This window comes from Leuciscus leuciscus (genome assembly GCF_965113295.1).
Source record: "Leuciscus leuciscus genome assembly, chromosome: 5".
NCBI lineage: Eukaryota > Metazoa > Chordata > Actinopteri > Cypriniformes > Leuciscidae > Leuciscus > Leuciscus leuciscus.
Window position 1 is genome coordinate 20083567 of NC_138729.1, and position 17382 is coordinate 20100948.

Consider the following 17382-nt stretch of genomic DNA (forward strand, 5'->3'; position numbering starts at 1 on the left):
GCAAGGATTAAATAAAAATAAATTCTAAGAAATTCAACATTAGTTCAACAAGTTCATAAAAACAGTACAATAAAACTCCCATACAAACAGAATAATATGTAAACATCAAGCTCATGATAAATTAAGCACTAAAATAGTGCTTTACAGTCCATTTGGTTTAGAGTTTTGAGATTCAGCAGCATGAACTCTCATTGTAGACATTTTAACATTTTTATGTGTGAGTACAAGACCCTAAAAAACGTGTTTCACAGCTCTCTTGAAATCCAAAGGCACAACCAAATTGCCTTGACTTCAAAGTCAATGTCATCATAAACGTATGGAAGCTCCTGTTCTTTAAGAAACATTTTTAGCGTTTTCGTAGGAGAATATCCCAACTTTCTCTCCAACGTAGTGCAGCAAGCTCGTCTGACATTAACGCTGGCCGGCCGTAGGTGAGAGGACTCAAGTTGTGGTAGGACACATATACTGAGCAAAGGACTGCCAAAATAACACCACCAAATGCTTTCTGTTGAGCTGGGGATCTGAGAAACAGCATGACATACAGATATGAGCATAGACGTGATTAACACTGGTGTGATACAATGATAAACATGCAGGTTTTATTCAGATAGATAGATAGATAGATATGCAAATTTCAACAGTGAACGTAAGATCTTCAGTAACTGATGATTTTTGGACAGAAATTACATCTCTTACCTCAGTACATGCATGTACAGGTGCTCTATGACAATCGGTATCTGCAAGATCTTGAAGGTGAGCGCTGGAAGATAGTGATACAGAAACAGAGTCTTCTCCATTAGGAAGAATGGCAGGTAATTAACTGCCCAGCCTCCAAAGCAAACAACACCAGCCAAAACCAGCTGTTCCCAAGCGTCTAAAAGAGAAGAATAAGAAACAATCCATGGGATATCTCTTTTCCGGCACTTTAGACACTGTTGCTCCTTTGCTTTTAAAGAAGATTAAGGAAAATAGTCTGATGCCGTGGTATAATGAGCACACTCGCTGCTTCAAGAGAGCAGCCAGAAAAATGGAGAGCAGCTGGAAGAAGACAATACCTCTAGTTTGTTTTGTTAATTTCGTGGAAGTGTTACTGCATACAGAAAGGCCTTCAAAACTGCTAGATCTGCTTATATTTAGACTCTCTTTATTTCATAGTGGCTAAATTAACGAGAACTAAAGCTTCAACTTCTGACATTTCCAAACAGCACACATGTAACCGTCTACAACACTAATGCATCAGACTTTGCGCTATAGACCCCTGAGGAACAATTCCATTAATTCTTTGCTACAGGAGAGGAAGAATTGTCTTCATTGAAATCAACACCATGTATGTTAGATTCTTTACCGAATAAGCTACTGAAAGAGACGCTTCAAGAAGTCATTGATCCTCTTCTTAATATTATTAATTCATCATCATCATTGTCATTAGGATACATACAAAAAACCTTTAAGCTGGCTGTTATTAAACAACTCATAAATAAAAAATAAAAAACACATCTTGATCCTAGAGAATTAGTTAAAGGAGTCATGACCTGTATTTTTCACTTTTCCACAAGAAAAAATGTATGTTATGATTGCCTAACGATTATACACTGGCCGGCAAGCCGATATTTAAAAGTGAAGCGTTTGTTTACCCCCTGGGTTCGTCAACCAGCCCACGTGCACGCGCACTCAAATACGTGATGTTAATTTCGTGGATATACCATATATGGACACCGCAGACCTATGCTGCAGGAAGCCCGCCCTGCCCCTCTCCCCCTCATATTCAGTCGAGCGCTGCCATTACTGAATTCCGATTCGAAGTACGCATTCGACCGTGAAAGATGCAGAAACGTGGTGCACACGTGAGTTGCTCTGTTGTTGACTGCAAGAATCAACATGGAAATGCTTTTTCTCTCCCAAGAACGGACCAAGCTATCAGGGACCAGTGGATTAAATTCATTTTTAATGACGCGGTTCCTACAACCCTTCCCACTGGCTTAGGTGTCTGTGCTAAACATTTTACAAAAATTGCGTTGCAATGATAAGATCTTTTTTCACGCGATCAACAGACTGTCTGTCATCTGCTCAGTCAGTGCTCATCATGCTGCAACCTTTCATGTGATGGAATAGATTTAAATATAATGCTTTAAACGATACTTTTCACGATTTGTTAATCTCGATAGCTGTAATAGTAAAAACGTAGTAAAAGTTTTCGAGAGAGTTCATGTAATACTAGCTATTTCATATGCATTGGGCAGACACTCACAGCAGACACGCCCCTTAAAACAGAGCGTTCAAATCTGAGGCTGAAATCAGGCTTGGAAAAATGGCTTTTATTGATAAATTATGACAATTTTTGATGTAAAAATCATACTAACATTATAAGGGCACCCCAGGCAACATTATAAAATAATAAAACAATCCAGTTCATGACTCCTTTAATTACAGGCCGATCTCAAATCACCCTTTTCTGTAAAAGAATACTAGAAAAGGCAGTATCCTCACAACTATGTTCATTCTTAGAAAGAAATGGTATCTGTGAGGATTTCCAGTCAGGATTTAAACCGTATCATAGTACTGAGACTGCTATTATTAGAGTTACAAATGATTTGCTCTTCTCATCTAATCGTGGTTGTATTTCTAAATTAAACACATTGGTATAGATTTTAGTCATGCATTTTATACTACAGTATTTTATACTATTAACCACAACATTCTTTTGAATAGACTTGAAAATTACATTGGCATTAGTGGAATTGCATTGGCATAGTTCAAATCATACTTATCTGACCGTTATCAATTTGTAGCAGTAAACAAAGAGGTATCATATCGATCACAAGTTCAGTATGGAGTACCACAAGGCTCAGTACTAGGACCGTCATGTGGCAGTACTTCCAGGCACATACCTTGAGGAATGTCTTCAACTTTCCTCCGTCGCCTTAGCAAGTAGGTTAAAAACAGAAGACAGTACACCACCAGCACAAGGTTTGCAATGGTCCAAGTCACAAAATTCCCTATCAATTGAATTTGTGCCTGCATTAAAAATAGAAAAGATTAGACAGATTAATTCTGTTATCATTCTGTAAAACACAGACGTAAAATAAAAACCAACAGAATGATGTTGACGTACATTACTTGAAGGATGAAGCCAGTATGCAATGTTAGTGTCCATTGAGATCCATTCAAGAGGTGATGAACTATATTTGTGCTCGGACTCTTCATTCTTTACCGTCAGCATCTTCCACTGTTACTCAAACATACATTAAGTGTATTCATTCTACAACACCAGCTCTAAATGGCTTTTCTGACGATTGACATAATTAAGATCAAGATTAATATTTAATATTCACCTGCAGCTCAAGAAATTTGGCCATAAAAGTGAGGTTTCTGTTGACGTCGCTGTGAGTAGGTGACTTCAGCTCCAACTCCCTTTCCTTCTGTTCCTGACCTGTAGAGATATGTGTTAAATTGAAAAAGAAGACATAAGCAATATGAAAATATTTACAGATGTTAATTCTCATACTTCTGCCATAGCGATGCTCCTCCACGTTCCACATGCCACTCTGATGGTAACCTTTATGAATCTTATCCCCAACCACCTCCAGCTGTTTGAAACCCCACTCTGGCAGAGACGCTCCACTGAGCTGCAAAACATAACAAAACAGGTATAAATAACTCTCTTAAAGGAATACTCCATACAAAACTGTAAATTCTGTCACCTTCATGTCATTCCAAAAATGACTTACTTTCTTGTATGGCACATAAAAAATATATTTTTATTGTTTTGTTCTTTTCTCAATGAGCTGCTGTTTGGTTTCCAACATTCGGTTACACTTCAGTTTGGGGTCCAATTCTTACTATTAACTAGTTATTAGTGTGCATATTACTAGGATATTGGCTGTTTATTAGTACTTATAAAGCACAAATTAATGCCTTATTCAGTATGACCATATTCTACATCCCTTAATCCTACCCAGTCCCTAAACTTAACAACTACCTTACTTACTATTAATAAGCAGTAATTAGGAGTTTATTTAGGCAAAAGTCATAGTTAATAGCTTGTTAATAGTGAGAATTGGACCCTAAACTAAAGTGTGACTCATCATTCTTCAAAACATCTTTTATGTTCCATGGAAGAAATAAAGTAAATGTGGACAGAAGTTTAATTTAGTTTAATTTTATAATTTTAAGGGCAGTAACAATAACTAATTAAAGGATAACACTTTACAATAAGGTTCCATTAGTTAACTATATTAGTTGACATGAACTAACAATGAAAAATACTTCTAAAGCATTTATTAATCTTAGTTGATGTTAATTTCAACATTTAAAGCATTATTAAAATCAAAAGTGTTATTTTAATATTATTTAATGAGCCTGAGCTAACATGAACCATCAATAAACTGTTATCAATGATTAATAAATAATACCATATCAAATGTATTGCTCATTGTTAATTAATAATATATTAAGTAAATAACAAAATATATGTATGCGATTTTGTCCATGTATTTCTGCATAAATTAGTCTCACATTTACATTTTTCCTAAAACTGTATACTGTATTATTATGCTTAAATTCTTTTGTACACATTGTACAACTATACAAACCTTCAGAACAGCAGAAGTGTTCACATGGACTAGTCGCACCTCTGATAAAATCGTTTTCCAGATCTCTCTATCGGATTCCCTGTTCACTACGTCCTACAGTGCAATGAAAACAATGCATAATAAAACCCATTTTGAGTAAATGTGAATATTTATTATAGACCTCTGGGACTGAGATCTTACCACTCTCCATAGATTTTGAGCCGGCATAGACACATTAAAGTCAATGTATCCAGACACTTCCTGTGAGTGAGGACTCATGGGGGCTGCAACATCATGTCTTAAAAAACAAAGCACAGTCAGGTTATTGATTACTACCAGTATATCAAACATTATTTTGTTTTATTATCATTGTTAATTTGTATTATTAATATTATAAAAAATATATATAATGTTAACAATAATAATTTAATATTAAATGAAACTTGATGGTGGAACTGTATTACGTGTTTAGGTAGCGAGACGTCATTCCATGTAGCAGCTGAATAATATCCCCATGTCTGACAGGTCTGGGTGGGCTGCTAACCACAAGACTCTGCCTGCGGTTTCAAATTACAATACAATTCATGTAATATTTATCTGCAGACCATATATGGATCATATGAACAACAAATACATACCGTCCAGGGTCTTTAATAATCCACCAGTTATTGACGTCTTTGAAAGGATAGCATGTCACCTGCTGCTGGTGGGAGCTACCGCGGCCATTTTCATACCTTAGATAAGCATAGATATAGGAGCCAAAACACTGTACATATTATTTGGGATATGGAATAACCTTATATTTGATTTATAAGGGTTATATTACTACATTAATAGCTTATTGCTAATAGTAGTCAAACATAACTTTATTAAAAGATTATTATTTCTCAGTTATGTTTCTTAGTAATGTTAAGGAGGTTTACAGAAAACGATCATTGATATAATTTGAATTATAAATGCTGTTTTTGTGATTTGGAAACAATGAAAACCATTTTCTGTTTAGCTCAGGGTTTAGGTTGAATTTAGGGCTACCGCCCCTTTAAGAGAATTGTGCTGGGTTTCCCGCAATACCGTTGAAGCGTCATAACTGACTTTGGACGCTCAGAGCCAGCGGTGAACTAGGACCTGAGCGATATAGTTTTCTTACCGTAGCCTATGGACGTTACATTGTCTTAGAAATATCAGACAGCATTAGTTTTGGTTTAAGAAACATTTATTTTATTACTCCTGTAAAAAGATTTCACTGTGGGACCTGAATAAACGGTCATTTTTTGTTATCCTTTGACATTGGAGTCCAGTGGAGCTTTCTTTTTGCCCTGATACAACGTTCTACGGCACGAGTAACTAACTTTCGCAAGGGATTGGACTGCTGGCCCTGAAATAGTAAGAAAACTGTGCTCTAAAAAAAAAAAGGATTCAAGAATCACAAACTGCTGGAGCTCTGTAAGGAAGGAAAATAAGCAGATTGGTGGGCAGTGAGTACTGAAGAAAAGAGAATGTGGATGCTATTTGTGCCTTTTCTGTTGAGTGGAGACGTCAAAGTTTAACATGCTTGTTGCTAATTAGCTAAGTTGGTGCAACTTACTATTTGTAGCAAGTGCTGACAGCCTCTTGTGAGAGTGATTGAGAAACGTCTTCACCAGGCAAATAGGCAAATTGATTTTTTGGTTCTCTCTGTAACTTAAATTCATCAAGATGAGCCAAGCAGACTATTCAACCCCACAACCTGAACCTACTGAAGCTAGACAGGTTAAAGTCACAGCCAAGGCTTATGAAGAAAAAGTCCGTCATGCCATTAATAAAAGGAAAAACAAGCTAGGTCAGCTAACCAGCAAAATGAATCAGATAACTCAGTCAATGGATGAAGGTGACGACAGTAACCTGCCAGCTGTAGAGAAAATGTTATCAGTAGAGTTCAATAAACTGTTTGGAGAGTTTTGTGAACTAAATACATCAGTCAAAGTGTTACTGGATGAAACATCAGAAATGAATGCAGATCAGGAAGGATGGTTTAAGCCGAAGGCCGATATGTTTTATAACTTTGCTACTAAGGCTGAGAAATGGATAAAAGAGGTGTATCAGCGCATAGCCGAGGCTAAAAAGACAAATGAGGAGATTTCTCCTGAAGATAGTGCATCAGTGGCTATTGCTTCGAGAAAGTTAAGGAAAGGGTCTAAAGCACCATCCTCAGTACATTCCAAAGCATCCTCTGCATCAGCGGCCCCTCTGAAGGCTGAATTAGAGAGAGCTGAGCTACAAGCTCGAGCTTTCACTCTAAAACAAAAACAACTACTTGATGAACAGGAAGCTAAGATAAAAGCTGAGAGAGAGGAGTTGCAAATGCAGATCGCGCTTGCCGCCTCCGATGCTAAGTGCAGAGTACTAGAGGAGTTTGAAGGTATCAGAGCCTGGTCTAGAGTTAGCCAGCAAGATGGTATGAACTCTTACATAGAGAAAGCAAAGCACACGGTACCACAAGCTCCTAGGCAAGCTACGACTACTCCCCAAGCAGAAGTCAGAATAGAACCTGCTCGCAGAGGTAGTCATGGAGCCCCTACTAGGGATGTGAGGACGGAACAGGAGACTTTGCTACAAGAATCTTCGCCATTATCCATTATTGACTTCCTAATGAAACAACAGAACCTCGCTACCCTGCCACCTCAGAAGATTCCAATATTCAAGGGGGACCCTATGGAATACAGGCTATTCATCAGGGCCTTTGAACATGGAGTAGAGGATAAGACGGATAGTGACAGGGACCGGCTGTACTACATGGAGCAGTACACGGATGGGCAGCCGAGAGAGCTTATACGAAGTTGTTTTCACATGGAACCGCAAACTGGCTATCGTGAAGCCAAGAGGCTCTTAAAGGAGCACTTTGGTAATGGATATAAGATTTCAATGGCGTACATCGACAAAGCACTGGCCTGGCCGACAATCAAGTCAGATGACGGAGAAGCACTTCACTCCTTTGGCCTTTACCTCACAGGATGCCTCAACGCAATGTCGGATGTAGAGTACATGCAAGAGCTTGACAGTGTGTCCAATATGCGAGCTATCGCTGCCAAGCTTCCATACAAGCAGAGGGAGAGGTGGAGAAGCAAAGCATGTGCTCTCCTAGAGAAGGAGCAACGCAGCGCTAAGTTCAGGGACCTTGTCGGCTTTGTGATTCAGCAAGCGGAAGAAGCCCTCCACCCACTCTTCGGTGACATTACGGATGGAAACAAGAGCCATGTAAGGGCTCACAAGACTGAGAAATCAGCCAGAACGAGTGGTGCTCAGAGAAGCTTCACTACTGCAGCCACAGCAGTCAAGAATCCGGCAGAGACAAAATTAAAGCCCAAGGGAGAATCACTGTGTGCTTTCTCGACCCCTTGTCTCTTCTGCCAAGGAGAACAGCACACCTTGGAACACTGCAAAAGGATGAAAAGGTCTCTTCACAAGGAGAAGATCGACTTTCTTAAGAGTAAAGGACTATGCTTCAGTTGCCTGAAACAAGGACACATGAGCAAGGCCTGCGATGAGAAGATGGCCTGCCAGGTGTGCCAGCTTACTCACCCGACAGTTCTCCATAAGAAGAATAAGGATGCTACTGATGAAGCAAGGCAGAAGGAGCCATTGACTGACACGTCCAAAAACACAAAGCACAAGGTGGAACGAGCAGATGGAGAATCCAGTTCAGTAGTAAGTGGATGCATCAATGCAGAGATGAGGACCTGCAAAGCTACTGGGGCCGGCAATGTTAATAGTGTTCTGGCGATCGTTCCAGTACATGTCAAGGCCAAGAAAGGTAATAAGATTGTGACTACTTATGCGTTCCTCGACCCAGGCAGCAATGTCACCTTCTGCACAGAGAAGTTAATGGCCTCACTCAATGTCACAGGGAGGAAAACAAGTATTCTGCTGAAGACCATGGGAGGCGAGCGGCTGGTGAGCAGCCAAGTGGTGTCTGGTCTGGAAGTCAGCGGCATGGATGGCAACAGCTTCCTGGAGCTGCCCAACATCTATTCTCAGAGGGTGATCCCGGCACGTGAACAGAACATCCCTCTGCAGGAGGAAGTAGACAAGTGGCCTCATCTCAGTCAAGTGAAGATCCCAAAGATTCAGGCAGAGGTAGATCTTCTCATCGGGACTGACGTACCCAAGGCCATGGAGCCGTGGCAGGTGATACCCAGCGTGGAAGATGGGCCATACGCGGTAAAAACACGACTGGGCTGGATTGTCAATGGTCCTCTCCGTGGAGTCAACAGCCATGACACGACTAGTGGACTCATACAGGTCACTTCCAATCGCATATCAGTGGCTACGCTAGATGAGCTGTGGAACCATCAACAGTTCAAGATCGACTTTCCAGAGTGTCAAAACGACCGTGTAGAGATGTCAAGGGAAGACATCCAGTTTCTGGAAATGGTCTCGCAGTCAGCAAAACTCATAGAAGGTCACTACAGCATCGGTTTACCACTGAGGAACACAGTTTTCAAGATGCCGAACAACAGGAAAGTAGCTGAACAGCGAGCTCTCAACTTAAAGAAGAAGTTCATAAAGAGTCCTCAGTTTCATGCTGAATACTCTGCGTTTGTGGAAGACTGGATCGTGAAGGATTACGCTGTCAAGGTTCCCAATGAAGAGATCAGCCGTAGCGATGGAAAGGTGTGGTACTTGCCACATCATGGCGTATATCATGCTAAAAAGTTGAAGATCCGAGTGGTGTTCGATTGTGGGGCGTCCTTCCAAGGCACCACATTGAATGATCAGCTCCTACAGGGGCCGGATCTGACGAGTACTCTGCTTGGTGTCATCACAAGGTTTCGGCAAGAGGTTGTGGCTGTCATGGCAGATGTGGAAGCCATGTTCCACCAGGTACGGGTACCGGCTGAAGATGCTGACCTTCTGCGGTTTCTCTGGTGGCCCTCTGGTGACATCAGACAAGACATCGCAGAGTACCGAATGAGGGTGCACATATTCGGTGCCACCTCATCTCCGAGTTGTGCCACGTTTGCCCTACAGAAGTGTGCACACGACAGCAGAGGTCAGTACAATGCTGCAAGTGTTGACACAGTACTACGCAACTTCTATGTTGATGACTGCCTCAAGTCTGTCTGCTCAGAAGAGGAAGCAGTATCTATGTACAGCGACTTGAGGGCCATCCTTCATTCAGGAGGATTCCGCCTTACGAAGTGGGTGAGCAACAGCAGAGCCGTGCTGTCTGCAATCCCTGTGGAGGAGAGAGCTGAAGAACTAAGAGACCTCAATCTTGACTTGGATATGCTACCTGTCGAACGAGCATTGGGGGTCCGATGGTGTATTGAGAGCGACAACTTCAAATTTAGGATCATCATCCAAGAGAGGCCACCCACAAGAAGAGGCATTCTCTCCGTAGTTGGCTCTATCTACGACCCGCTGGGTATTCTAGCACCGGTGGTCTTGACAGCAAAGCTAATCCTCCAGGAGCTCTGCCGACTCAAGCTGGGATGGGACGATGACATTCCAGAGCACCTCGCTAAAAAATGGAACAGCTGGTTGGAGGATCTTCACTTGCTGAAGGATTTTGGAGTGTCTAGATGCTTCAAGCCCAGGGACTTTGGCAAGGTAATATTCAATCAGCTGCATCACTTTGCAGATGCTAGCCAAGAAGGCTACGGAACGGTGAGTTACTTGCTGCAGGAGAACGAAGAAAACAAGCTTCACGTTGCCTTCGTCATGGCAAAGGCCAGGGTGGCACCCCTCAAGCCCCTCACCATCCCACGCATGGAACTAGCGGCAGCTACCATGGCAGCGCGCATGGACAAAGCCCTGAGGTCAGAAATGGAACTCCACTTGGACGAATCTGTGTTCTGGTCAGACAGCACCACGGTGCTCAAGTACATCGGAAATAGAACCAGCCGATTTCGCACCTTCGTCGCTAATCGAGTGGAAATTATTTTGAAGCTGTCAGAAGTTAGACAGTGGCGACATGTAAATACAGCCAAGAATCCTGCTGACATTGCGTCAAGAGGACTCGACGTGAGATCCTTCCTGCGCAATGAGTCATGGATAAAGGGGCCGGACTTTCTCACAAAGCCAGAGGAGGAATGGCCACAGAACCCAGACAACCATGGGGACCTAACCTCAGAGGACCCAGAGGTAAGGAAAGCCATGGTCAACACTACTGCAGTCGAGGAGCAGTTGGACACAGTGCAGCGGTTCCTTGAGTATTACTCCTCCTGGAATCGTCTGAAGAAGGCAGTCAGCTGGATGCTGAAGCTGAGAAACACGCTGCTGACTCTGTGTCGTAAGAGGGAAGAGATGAATGCGTCACTTCCACAGTCTGAGGTCCAGAAAAAGATGAAGATCTTCAAGGAAAGCCTTCCAAAGACCAACCTCACTGTGGAGAACCTCAAGGAAGCGGAGCTTGAGATCATTCGTTTCTGTCAGCGGCGAAAGTACTCTGAGGAGATCTCTATACTTCGGAAAGGTGAAGACGTTAAGATGAGCAGTCACATCTACAAGCTCAAACCCAAACTACAGGAGGGGATCCTTAGAGTAGGAGGAAGACTCAGCAGATCAGTGATGCCTGAAGAGGTGAAACACCCTGCCATCCTACCTAAGGACTTCCATGTGACGGAGCTTATACTCAGAGATATACATGAGTGCGTGGGTCACAGTGGTCGCAACCATGTACTGTCCAAGTTGCGACTGAAGTATTGGGTTCCTGGTGCTCACTCAGCTATAAGAAGAGTCCTATCAAGGTGTGTGACGTGTCGACGCTCGCATGGTGCAGCTGGACAACAGCAGATGGCAGATTTGCCCCAGGACAGGGTACTTCCAGATGAACCCCCTTTCACCTACACTGGAGTTGACTACTTCGGTCCGTTCGAAGTCAAACGGGGCAGAAGCTTAGTAAAGAGGTGGGGCGTTATCTTCACCTGCCTGGCTATCCGTGCTGTCCATCTGGAGATGGCATCATCGTTGGACACGGACTCATTCATTGACGCTCTTCGTCGATTTCTAGCGAGACGAGGCCAAGTGAAAACCCTCCGTTCAGATAATGGGACTAATTTTGTGGGGGCGGAGAAGGAGCTAAAGAGAGCTATGGAGGAATGGAATGTCTCCAAGATTGAAAGCAGTCTGCGTCAGAGGGGCATCCAGTGGATTTTCAACCCCCCGACTGGTTCCCACCATGGCGGCGTCTGGGAACGGATGATTCGGTCGGTCAGGAAGATCCTCAGTAGCACTGTAAGACTTCAAACTCTGGATGAGGAAGGCCTGCACACCGTCTTGTGTGAGGCAGAAGCCATCATCAACAGTCGACCTATAACCAAAGCCTCTAATGACCCATCAGACCTGGAAGCGCTTACCCCCAATCACCTCTTGCTTCTTCAATCAAAGCCTTCTCTGCCACCAGGCCTCTTTATGAAGGAGGATGTCTACGCCCGCAGGAGGTGGAAACAGGTCCAGTATATAGCCGACATATTCTGGAAGCGATGGACAAGAGAATACCTCCCGCAGTTACAGGAAAGGCAGAAGTGGACTCGTGCTTCCCGGAACTTCGCTGAGGGGGACATCGTCTTGATCGTCGATGATTCTGCGCCCCGCAACTCCTGGGTCCTTGGTAAGATCATCGAGGTGGTTCCAGACGCGCACGGGCTCGTGCGCCGGGTCCGCATCAAGACGAAGACAACCACATTAGATAGACCCATTACCAAGGTCTGTCTTCTCCAAGAAGCTGTATGAGGCGGTGCTGAAGACAGCTACAGAGACACTCGACAGTTATTAGTTATTAGTTTAAGTTTGTTGGCTCCTTGTTGTTTTGTAAGGTAATTTTTTCTGAAATAAGAAAAAATTAGGGGCCGGAATATAGGAGCCAAAACACTGTACATATTATTTGGGATATGGAATAACCTTATATTTGATTTATAAGGGTTATATTACTACATTAATAGCTTATTGCTAATAGTAGTCAAACATAACTTTATTAAAAGATTATTATTTCTCAGTTATGTTTCTTAGTAATGTTAAGGAGGTTTACAGAAAACGATCATTGATATAATTTGAATTATAAATGCTGTTTTTGTGATTTGGAAACAATGAAAACCATTTTCTGTTTAGCTCAGGGTTTAGGTTGAATTTAGGGCTACCGCCCCTTTAAGAGAATTGTGCTGGGTTTCCCGCAATACCGTTGAAGCGTCATAACTGACTTTGGACGCTCAGAGCCAGCGGTGAACTAGGACCTGAGCGATATAGTTTTCTTACCGTAGCCTATGGACGTTACATTGTCTTAGAAATATCAGACAGCATTAGTTTTGGTTTAAGAAACATTTATTTTATTACTCCTGTAAAAAGATTTCACTGTGGGACCTGAATAAACGGTCATTTTTTGTTATCCTTTGACATTGGAGTCCAGTGGAGCTTTCTTTTTGCCCTGATACAACGTTCTACGGCACGAGTAACTAACTTTCGCAAGGGATTGGACTGCTGGCCCTGACAATAGATAAACGGTAAAGATCTGCATGAAGATGCGGTTGTTTAGGATTACATCACCTTGAACCTGCAGCTTTGTGACTGCTGATGGCTCACCTGATTGGATAGTTAACCTTGTGGGAGTGAAGCCAACATGGAACAGGTTTACTGGACACGGTGCGGAGAGTGACCTGTGAGCCGAACGCTACATCCAAGGGCTGACCCTGAGTGATCCGGGCTAGACCGCCCTTTATGGGAGAAATAAAGGACACACATCAACACACATATAAACGCTCCAGTGATAATATTCACTATTCAGGTAGGTGACTATTACACTGTGTATTTGAACAAATCTGTTTGAATACATTATGTGCACTACTGTTCAAAAATGGGGGTCAGTAAGATATTTTTTTTTGTTGAAGAAATTCAAGTCGCCATGAAATCAGAATTGACCATTTTTAAGGAATATCACACAATTTATTAACATATTTTTTTGTCATGTGCCCTCGTAATCTTTAATCAAAATATCATTCCCCCTTCTTGCAGTGACATCTCTTCTCTGATGACGTTTTACTTGCATGAGAGTGGGACAACCTGTCACTCATATGAGATCACAGCAATAGCAAACCACACCGATCCAGTCAATTCCCACTGAAAAAATTAAGTCCTGCCCTACAGTTTCACTTGGATATAGTATGTCACAATTATAGGGAAGAAAAGACTATTGCAACTTCCATTTCATAACAATTTTGTTCAGCAACAGTGCATTAGATTGATCAAATGTGACAGTAGGTGCTTTCCATTACAGATTTGTGCAAAACTTTTGCGATTTCTTCTAAATGTTGACAAAAAGCGTTTCCATTAACCGATGTTTTGCGACTAAAACTTAATTTTTTCCTCTCGCGATGAGTCATTCCAAAAATCATGGCAACGGACGTTGGTAGGTTTATGTATATCCCAGCCACTGGACTGGCCATTATTATTAATCGAAGGAGACGTAGGCGTGTTATCCTAGCATTAATGGCAAGGAAAGACCCTTATACTTGTGAGCGGCACATATGAGGTGTTTCTGGGTGTTTCTCCCTCATATCTGCTTCGAGGTCTTGATTTGTGGCATTTCTTTGAGGTTTAGAATCCAGTATTCCTGTAATTCTTTTATGAATTTAATAAAGAACTCTGTCTCGTATTCTGTCCAAACATACCGCACCGTCTACGTCAGGTGACCTGTAAATGCACAAAAACTGTTTCCATTGCAGTTTTGCGAAATATTTATTTTTCAAATAGCCTGAAAAACCACCTCATGCGAGCGTAAAAACTCCCATTTATCGCAAAAAAGTTTTCGCAAAATTGACGTGTTTCCATTGGCCGTATTTTCAACTCGCAATTTCAATTTGCGCAATTTGAATGGTAATGGAAACGCAACTATTGAAACATCTTACCGACCCCAAACTTTCAAACGGTAGTGCACTTAATACAGGAATTTTATCTGTACCTCTAGACTTGCTTGAAAAGCACTGCTCATCATCTGGTCATGTGGTCCACTGCGATACAGCAGTGTAAGATGGACGTAGAAAAATCCAAGGTACATGATGACGGGTAACACCACAAGGGCCAGGAAGCGAACCAAAACCTGGACCACTACTTTGCCCTTTTGACATAGATCGCAAAATCATAACGTTGTACCCATAGTGATGCAAAACCCATGGATATTTGGTAACTATTACTCACATGGCTTAAGGTTCGATCTCCAATAAGTTGCCAGGTGTGTACAGCTGCCAGGCCTAGCAGTAACAAGTATGTGAATATACCCATGTACTTAACCCTGAAAAATAAGACAAAGAAAAAACAAATACTACTTGAATTTCATTCGCAGAGCAATTTCAACTACATTTTTTACACTTTCTGAAGAAAATGCGAGTGGTGCTTCACAAAAGTAATCTTACTGTACACACCCAATTCCATATGCACAACTGACCCCACAGATCACGAGCCAAAGCCACTTAAAAGATGAACTGGAAGAAGAGAGAACACATGACACACTTGTGACCTTGAGTATGTCATCATCATTACAGCCACTGGATGCTGACAAGACAATCCAGATCAGAGACTGACAAATCATATTAGCCTACAATACTTACTTGCGTGCTTTGTGGAAGCGGAGGTAAGACAGTACAGCTAACAGTAGGAAAAAGATTAAAACAGACTCCAGCAGCATGAAGCGTGATTGCACAATCATGGAATTTTCTGTTAAAATGAAACAAAAGTATTTAACCTCACATTCAAGAAAAACCATCCTCAGACAATGACTTGTAAATGATAAGGTAAGTAGTTACCCATGAGGAGCAGCGCACTGGCCCCCAATGCTGAGAAGTGGGAATATCCCAGCTCCACCACCAGAAGATAGGCAAGTGGTATACAAAAGGATCCAGCAAGGGCCGGTATTATCCGAAGGCTCCAAACAGGAACATTACTGGTATATTCTACAATGGACCCCAATAATAATCAATAAGAGTAATGCAATTACTAAAGCCTGCGTTAATGTATGACAGTGTAACATGTAAAAAAATGAAGGGAAAGTTCAAATGTTGTCTTTCTTGACAAAGCCTTGCCTGAACGCTCATGACAGTTTAAAGGTTATATAAGTGTTAGTGTGTCGTGTAGTTTGAATACTTTGAGATTTGAAACTTGATGTAATCTAGAGGATGCCAAGCGTTCACTAAGGTGCTCTGGCTGGTTGCTAGGACATTTGCAAGGCAGTAGATTCTCGAAACATGAGTTTGATATTTTAAGGAAAATACATAATTAGTCAGAATGACTGTGACTCTGTGCCAAAGATAGTTTCCAGTCTATAGTGGTTATCAACCAAGGCCCACTGGAGGGCCTCCGCATACTTACAAAGGGGCCACAGGATGACTTCAAATTATTTAATTATATATATATATAAAAAATAAAATAAAATTAAAATACTCAAACTTCATACAGAATGGTCTTTTTTGAAAATCTAAAACAGCAGAAAGTTTTCTGTGACAGGTAGGTTTAGGGTTAGGGGATAGAATATACAGTTTGTACAGTATAAAAACCATTACGTCCATCAAGTCCCCATACAGCATGGAAACCCGTGTGTGTGTGTGTGAGAGAGAGAAAAAGAGTGAATAAATGCATTAAAATACAGTCAAATGTTTCACTGTTCATTTCATATTAAAATCCAATGTATATGACTTAATAATGCATCAATAACAATTATTTAAATGGCTTTGAAATGTAAGATATGTCAGTGCAAAGACAGCTCAAATATGCATTTTAGGCTCCGAGCCTATCCACCAAGGGGCCCTGGCCCTAAAGTAGTTGAAATATAACTCTAATATAAACAGTTAGTCAGAACTGGGTTAGTGACACTAAAAAAACTGGAAGATCTGTACATGAACAACTGGTTGGCTTTGTCAACACAACATGAAGCTGTATAATATGATCACCTGCTCCAATTCTGTTCCAAACAAAGTTGCCATCAAATCCTCCTAAATATGCTACACAGATAAATAATATGCATTAGTTATTAATAAACATTAAGTGGTTTTCTTCATGAATGTGATTTATAAAGTATCAACAATTTTCTCACCTCCAAAAGCTAGTATCATGTGACCAAAAGGTGGACCACTCTCATCAATAAAAAACACTTGCTTCATGTACAGAGACAGGAACTGTCCATAATAAACTTCATCAAACCTTTAGCAGACACAAACATGACATACATAGGTGAATTTATTTCAATAAATAAAAATGTAAAATAAATAAATAATAATGATTAAACGCAGACTTACACTACAGCTTTAGGAAAGTGAATGCCATATAGTCTGGTGACGAGCGCGAGTGCTGTGACTGCCACCAGCAGCAGATTGATCTCCACTGTCACACTGATGGGCAGTTTCACACACTGCATCCTCCCTGAAAAATGCATACATTCATCAAGGTAAAGCATACAGATATTACTATATACGTATTCATTTATACGTATTTAGCAGAATCCAGCTTGGAAAATAATTTTGCGTATCATGTAAATGCATTTAGTTTTTTACCTTGATTCAGTTAGATTTAGTTCTCACGAGTTACGAAATCATAGGTCAACACTGCTGATTTCGAGTCTACATGTGCTACGTTTCTTTTCGCAAAAAAGAAGCAATGCATTCATATTCGCTAAAACTTGAATTGATTAAAAAAATGCAGCCATGCCTCTGGCACAAGCGACAGCTTTAGCCTTTACTTTAAAATCATTAAAATTGATAAATAACCCAACCATATGTAGTCTGTGCGCTAGTGTTTCCGGGCAGTATCACTCACATTTCAAAATAAAAGTTCAAACATTCCTGCACTAGAT

At 41.3% G+C, this 17382-nt stretch overlaps 1 protein-coding gene across 1 annotated transcript; it reads right to left on the reverse strand.

The window, feature by feature from the left end:
• Positions 1 to 208: 208 nt before the first annotated feature.
• pomt1 (protein-O-mannosyltransferase 1) lies at positions 209 to 17337 on the reverse strand. Its single transcript, XM_082171611.1, has 20 exons — positions 17084 to 17337; positions 16829 to 16952; positions 16627 to 16733; positions 16484 to 16534; positions 15344 to 15490; positions 15149 to 15254; positions 14963 to 15022; positions 14739 to 14832; positions 14503 to 14658; positions 13128 to 13258; positions 5210 to 5305; positions 5036 to 5128; positions 4773 to 4869; positions 4593 to 4685; positions 3506 to 3626; positions 3333 to 3430; positions 3113 to 3226; positions 2889 to 3015; positions 697 to 874; positions 209 to 521 (listed from the first exon to the last, which is right to left on the reverse strand). Exons 2-20 carry the CDS (start codon positions 16945 to 16947, stop codon positions 347 to 349), a joined length of 2163 nt encoding a protein of 720 aa, XP_082027737.1. The 5' UTR covers positions 16948 to 16952; positions 17084 to 17337; the 3' UTR covers positions 209 to 346.
• Positions 17338 to 17382: the final 45 nt, after the last annotated feature.

Bases quoted from the DNA above. Each gene is read 5' to 3' on its own strand.
- pomt1 (XM_082171611.1), bottom strand. From the start codon at position 16,947: ATGCAGTGTGTGAAACTGCCCATCAGTGTGACAGTGGAGATCAATCTG. The intron at 14,659-14,738 runs GTGAGTAATAGT...CTATGTCAAAAG, and splicing joins GAGATCGAACCTTAAGCCAT to GGCAAAGTAGTGGTCCAGGT. The intron at 3,016-3,112 runs GTACGTCAACAT...TTTTTAATGCAG, and splicing joins GGCTTCATCCTTCAAGTAAT to GCACAAATTCAATTGATAGG.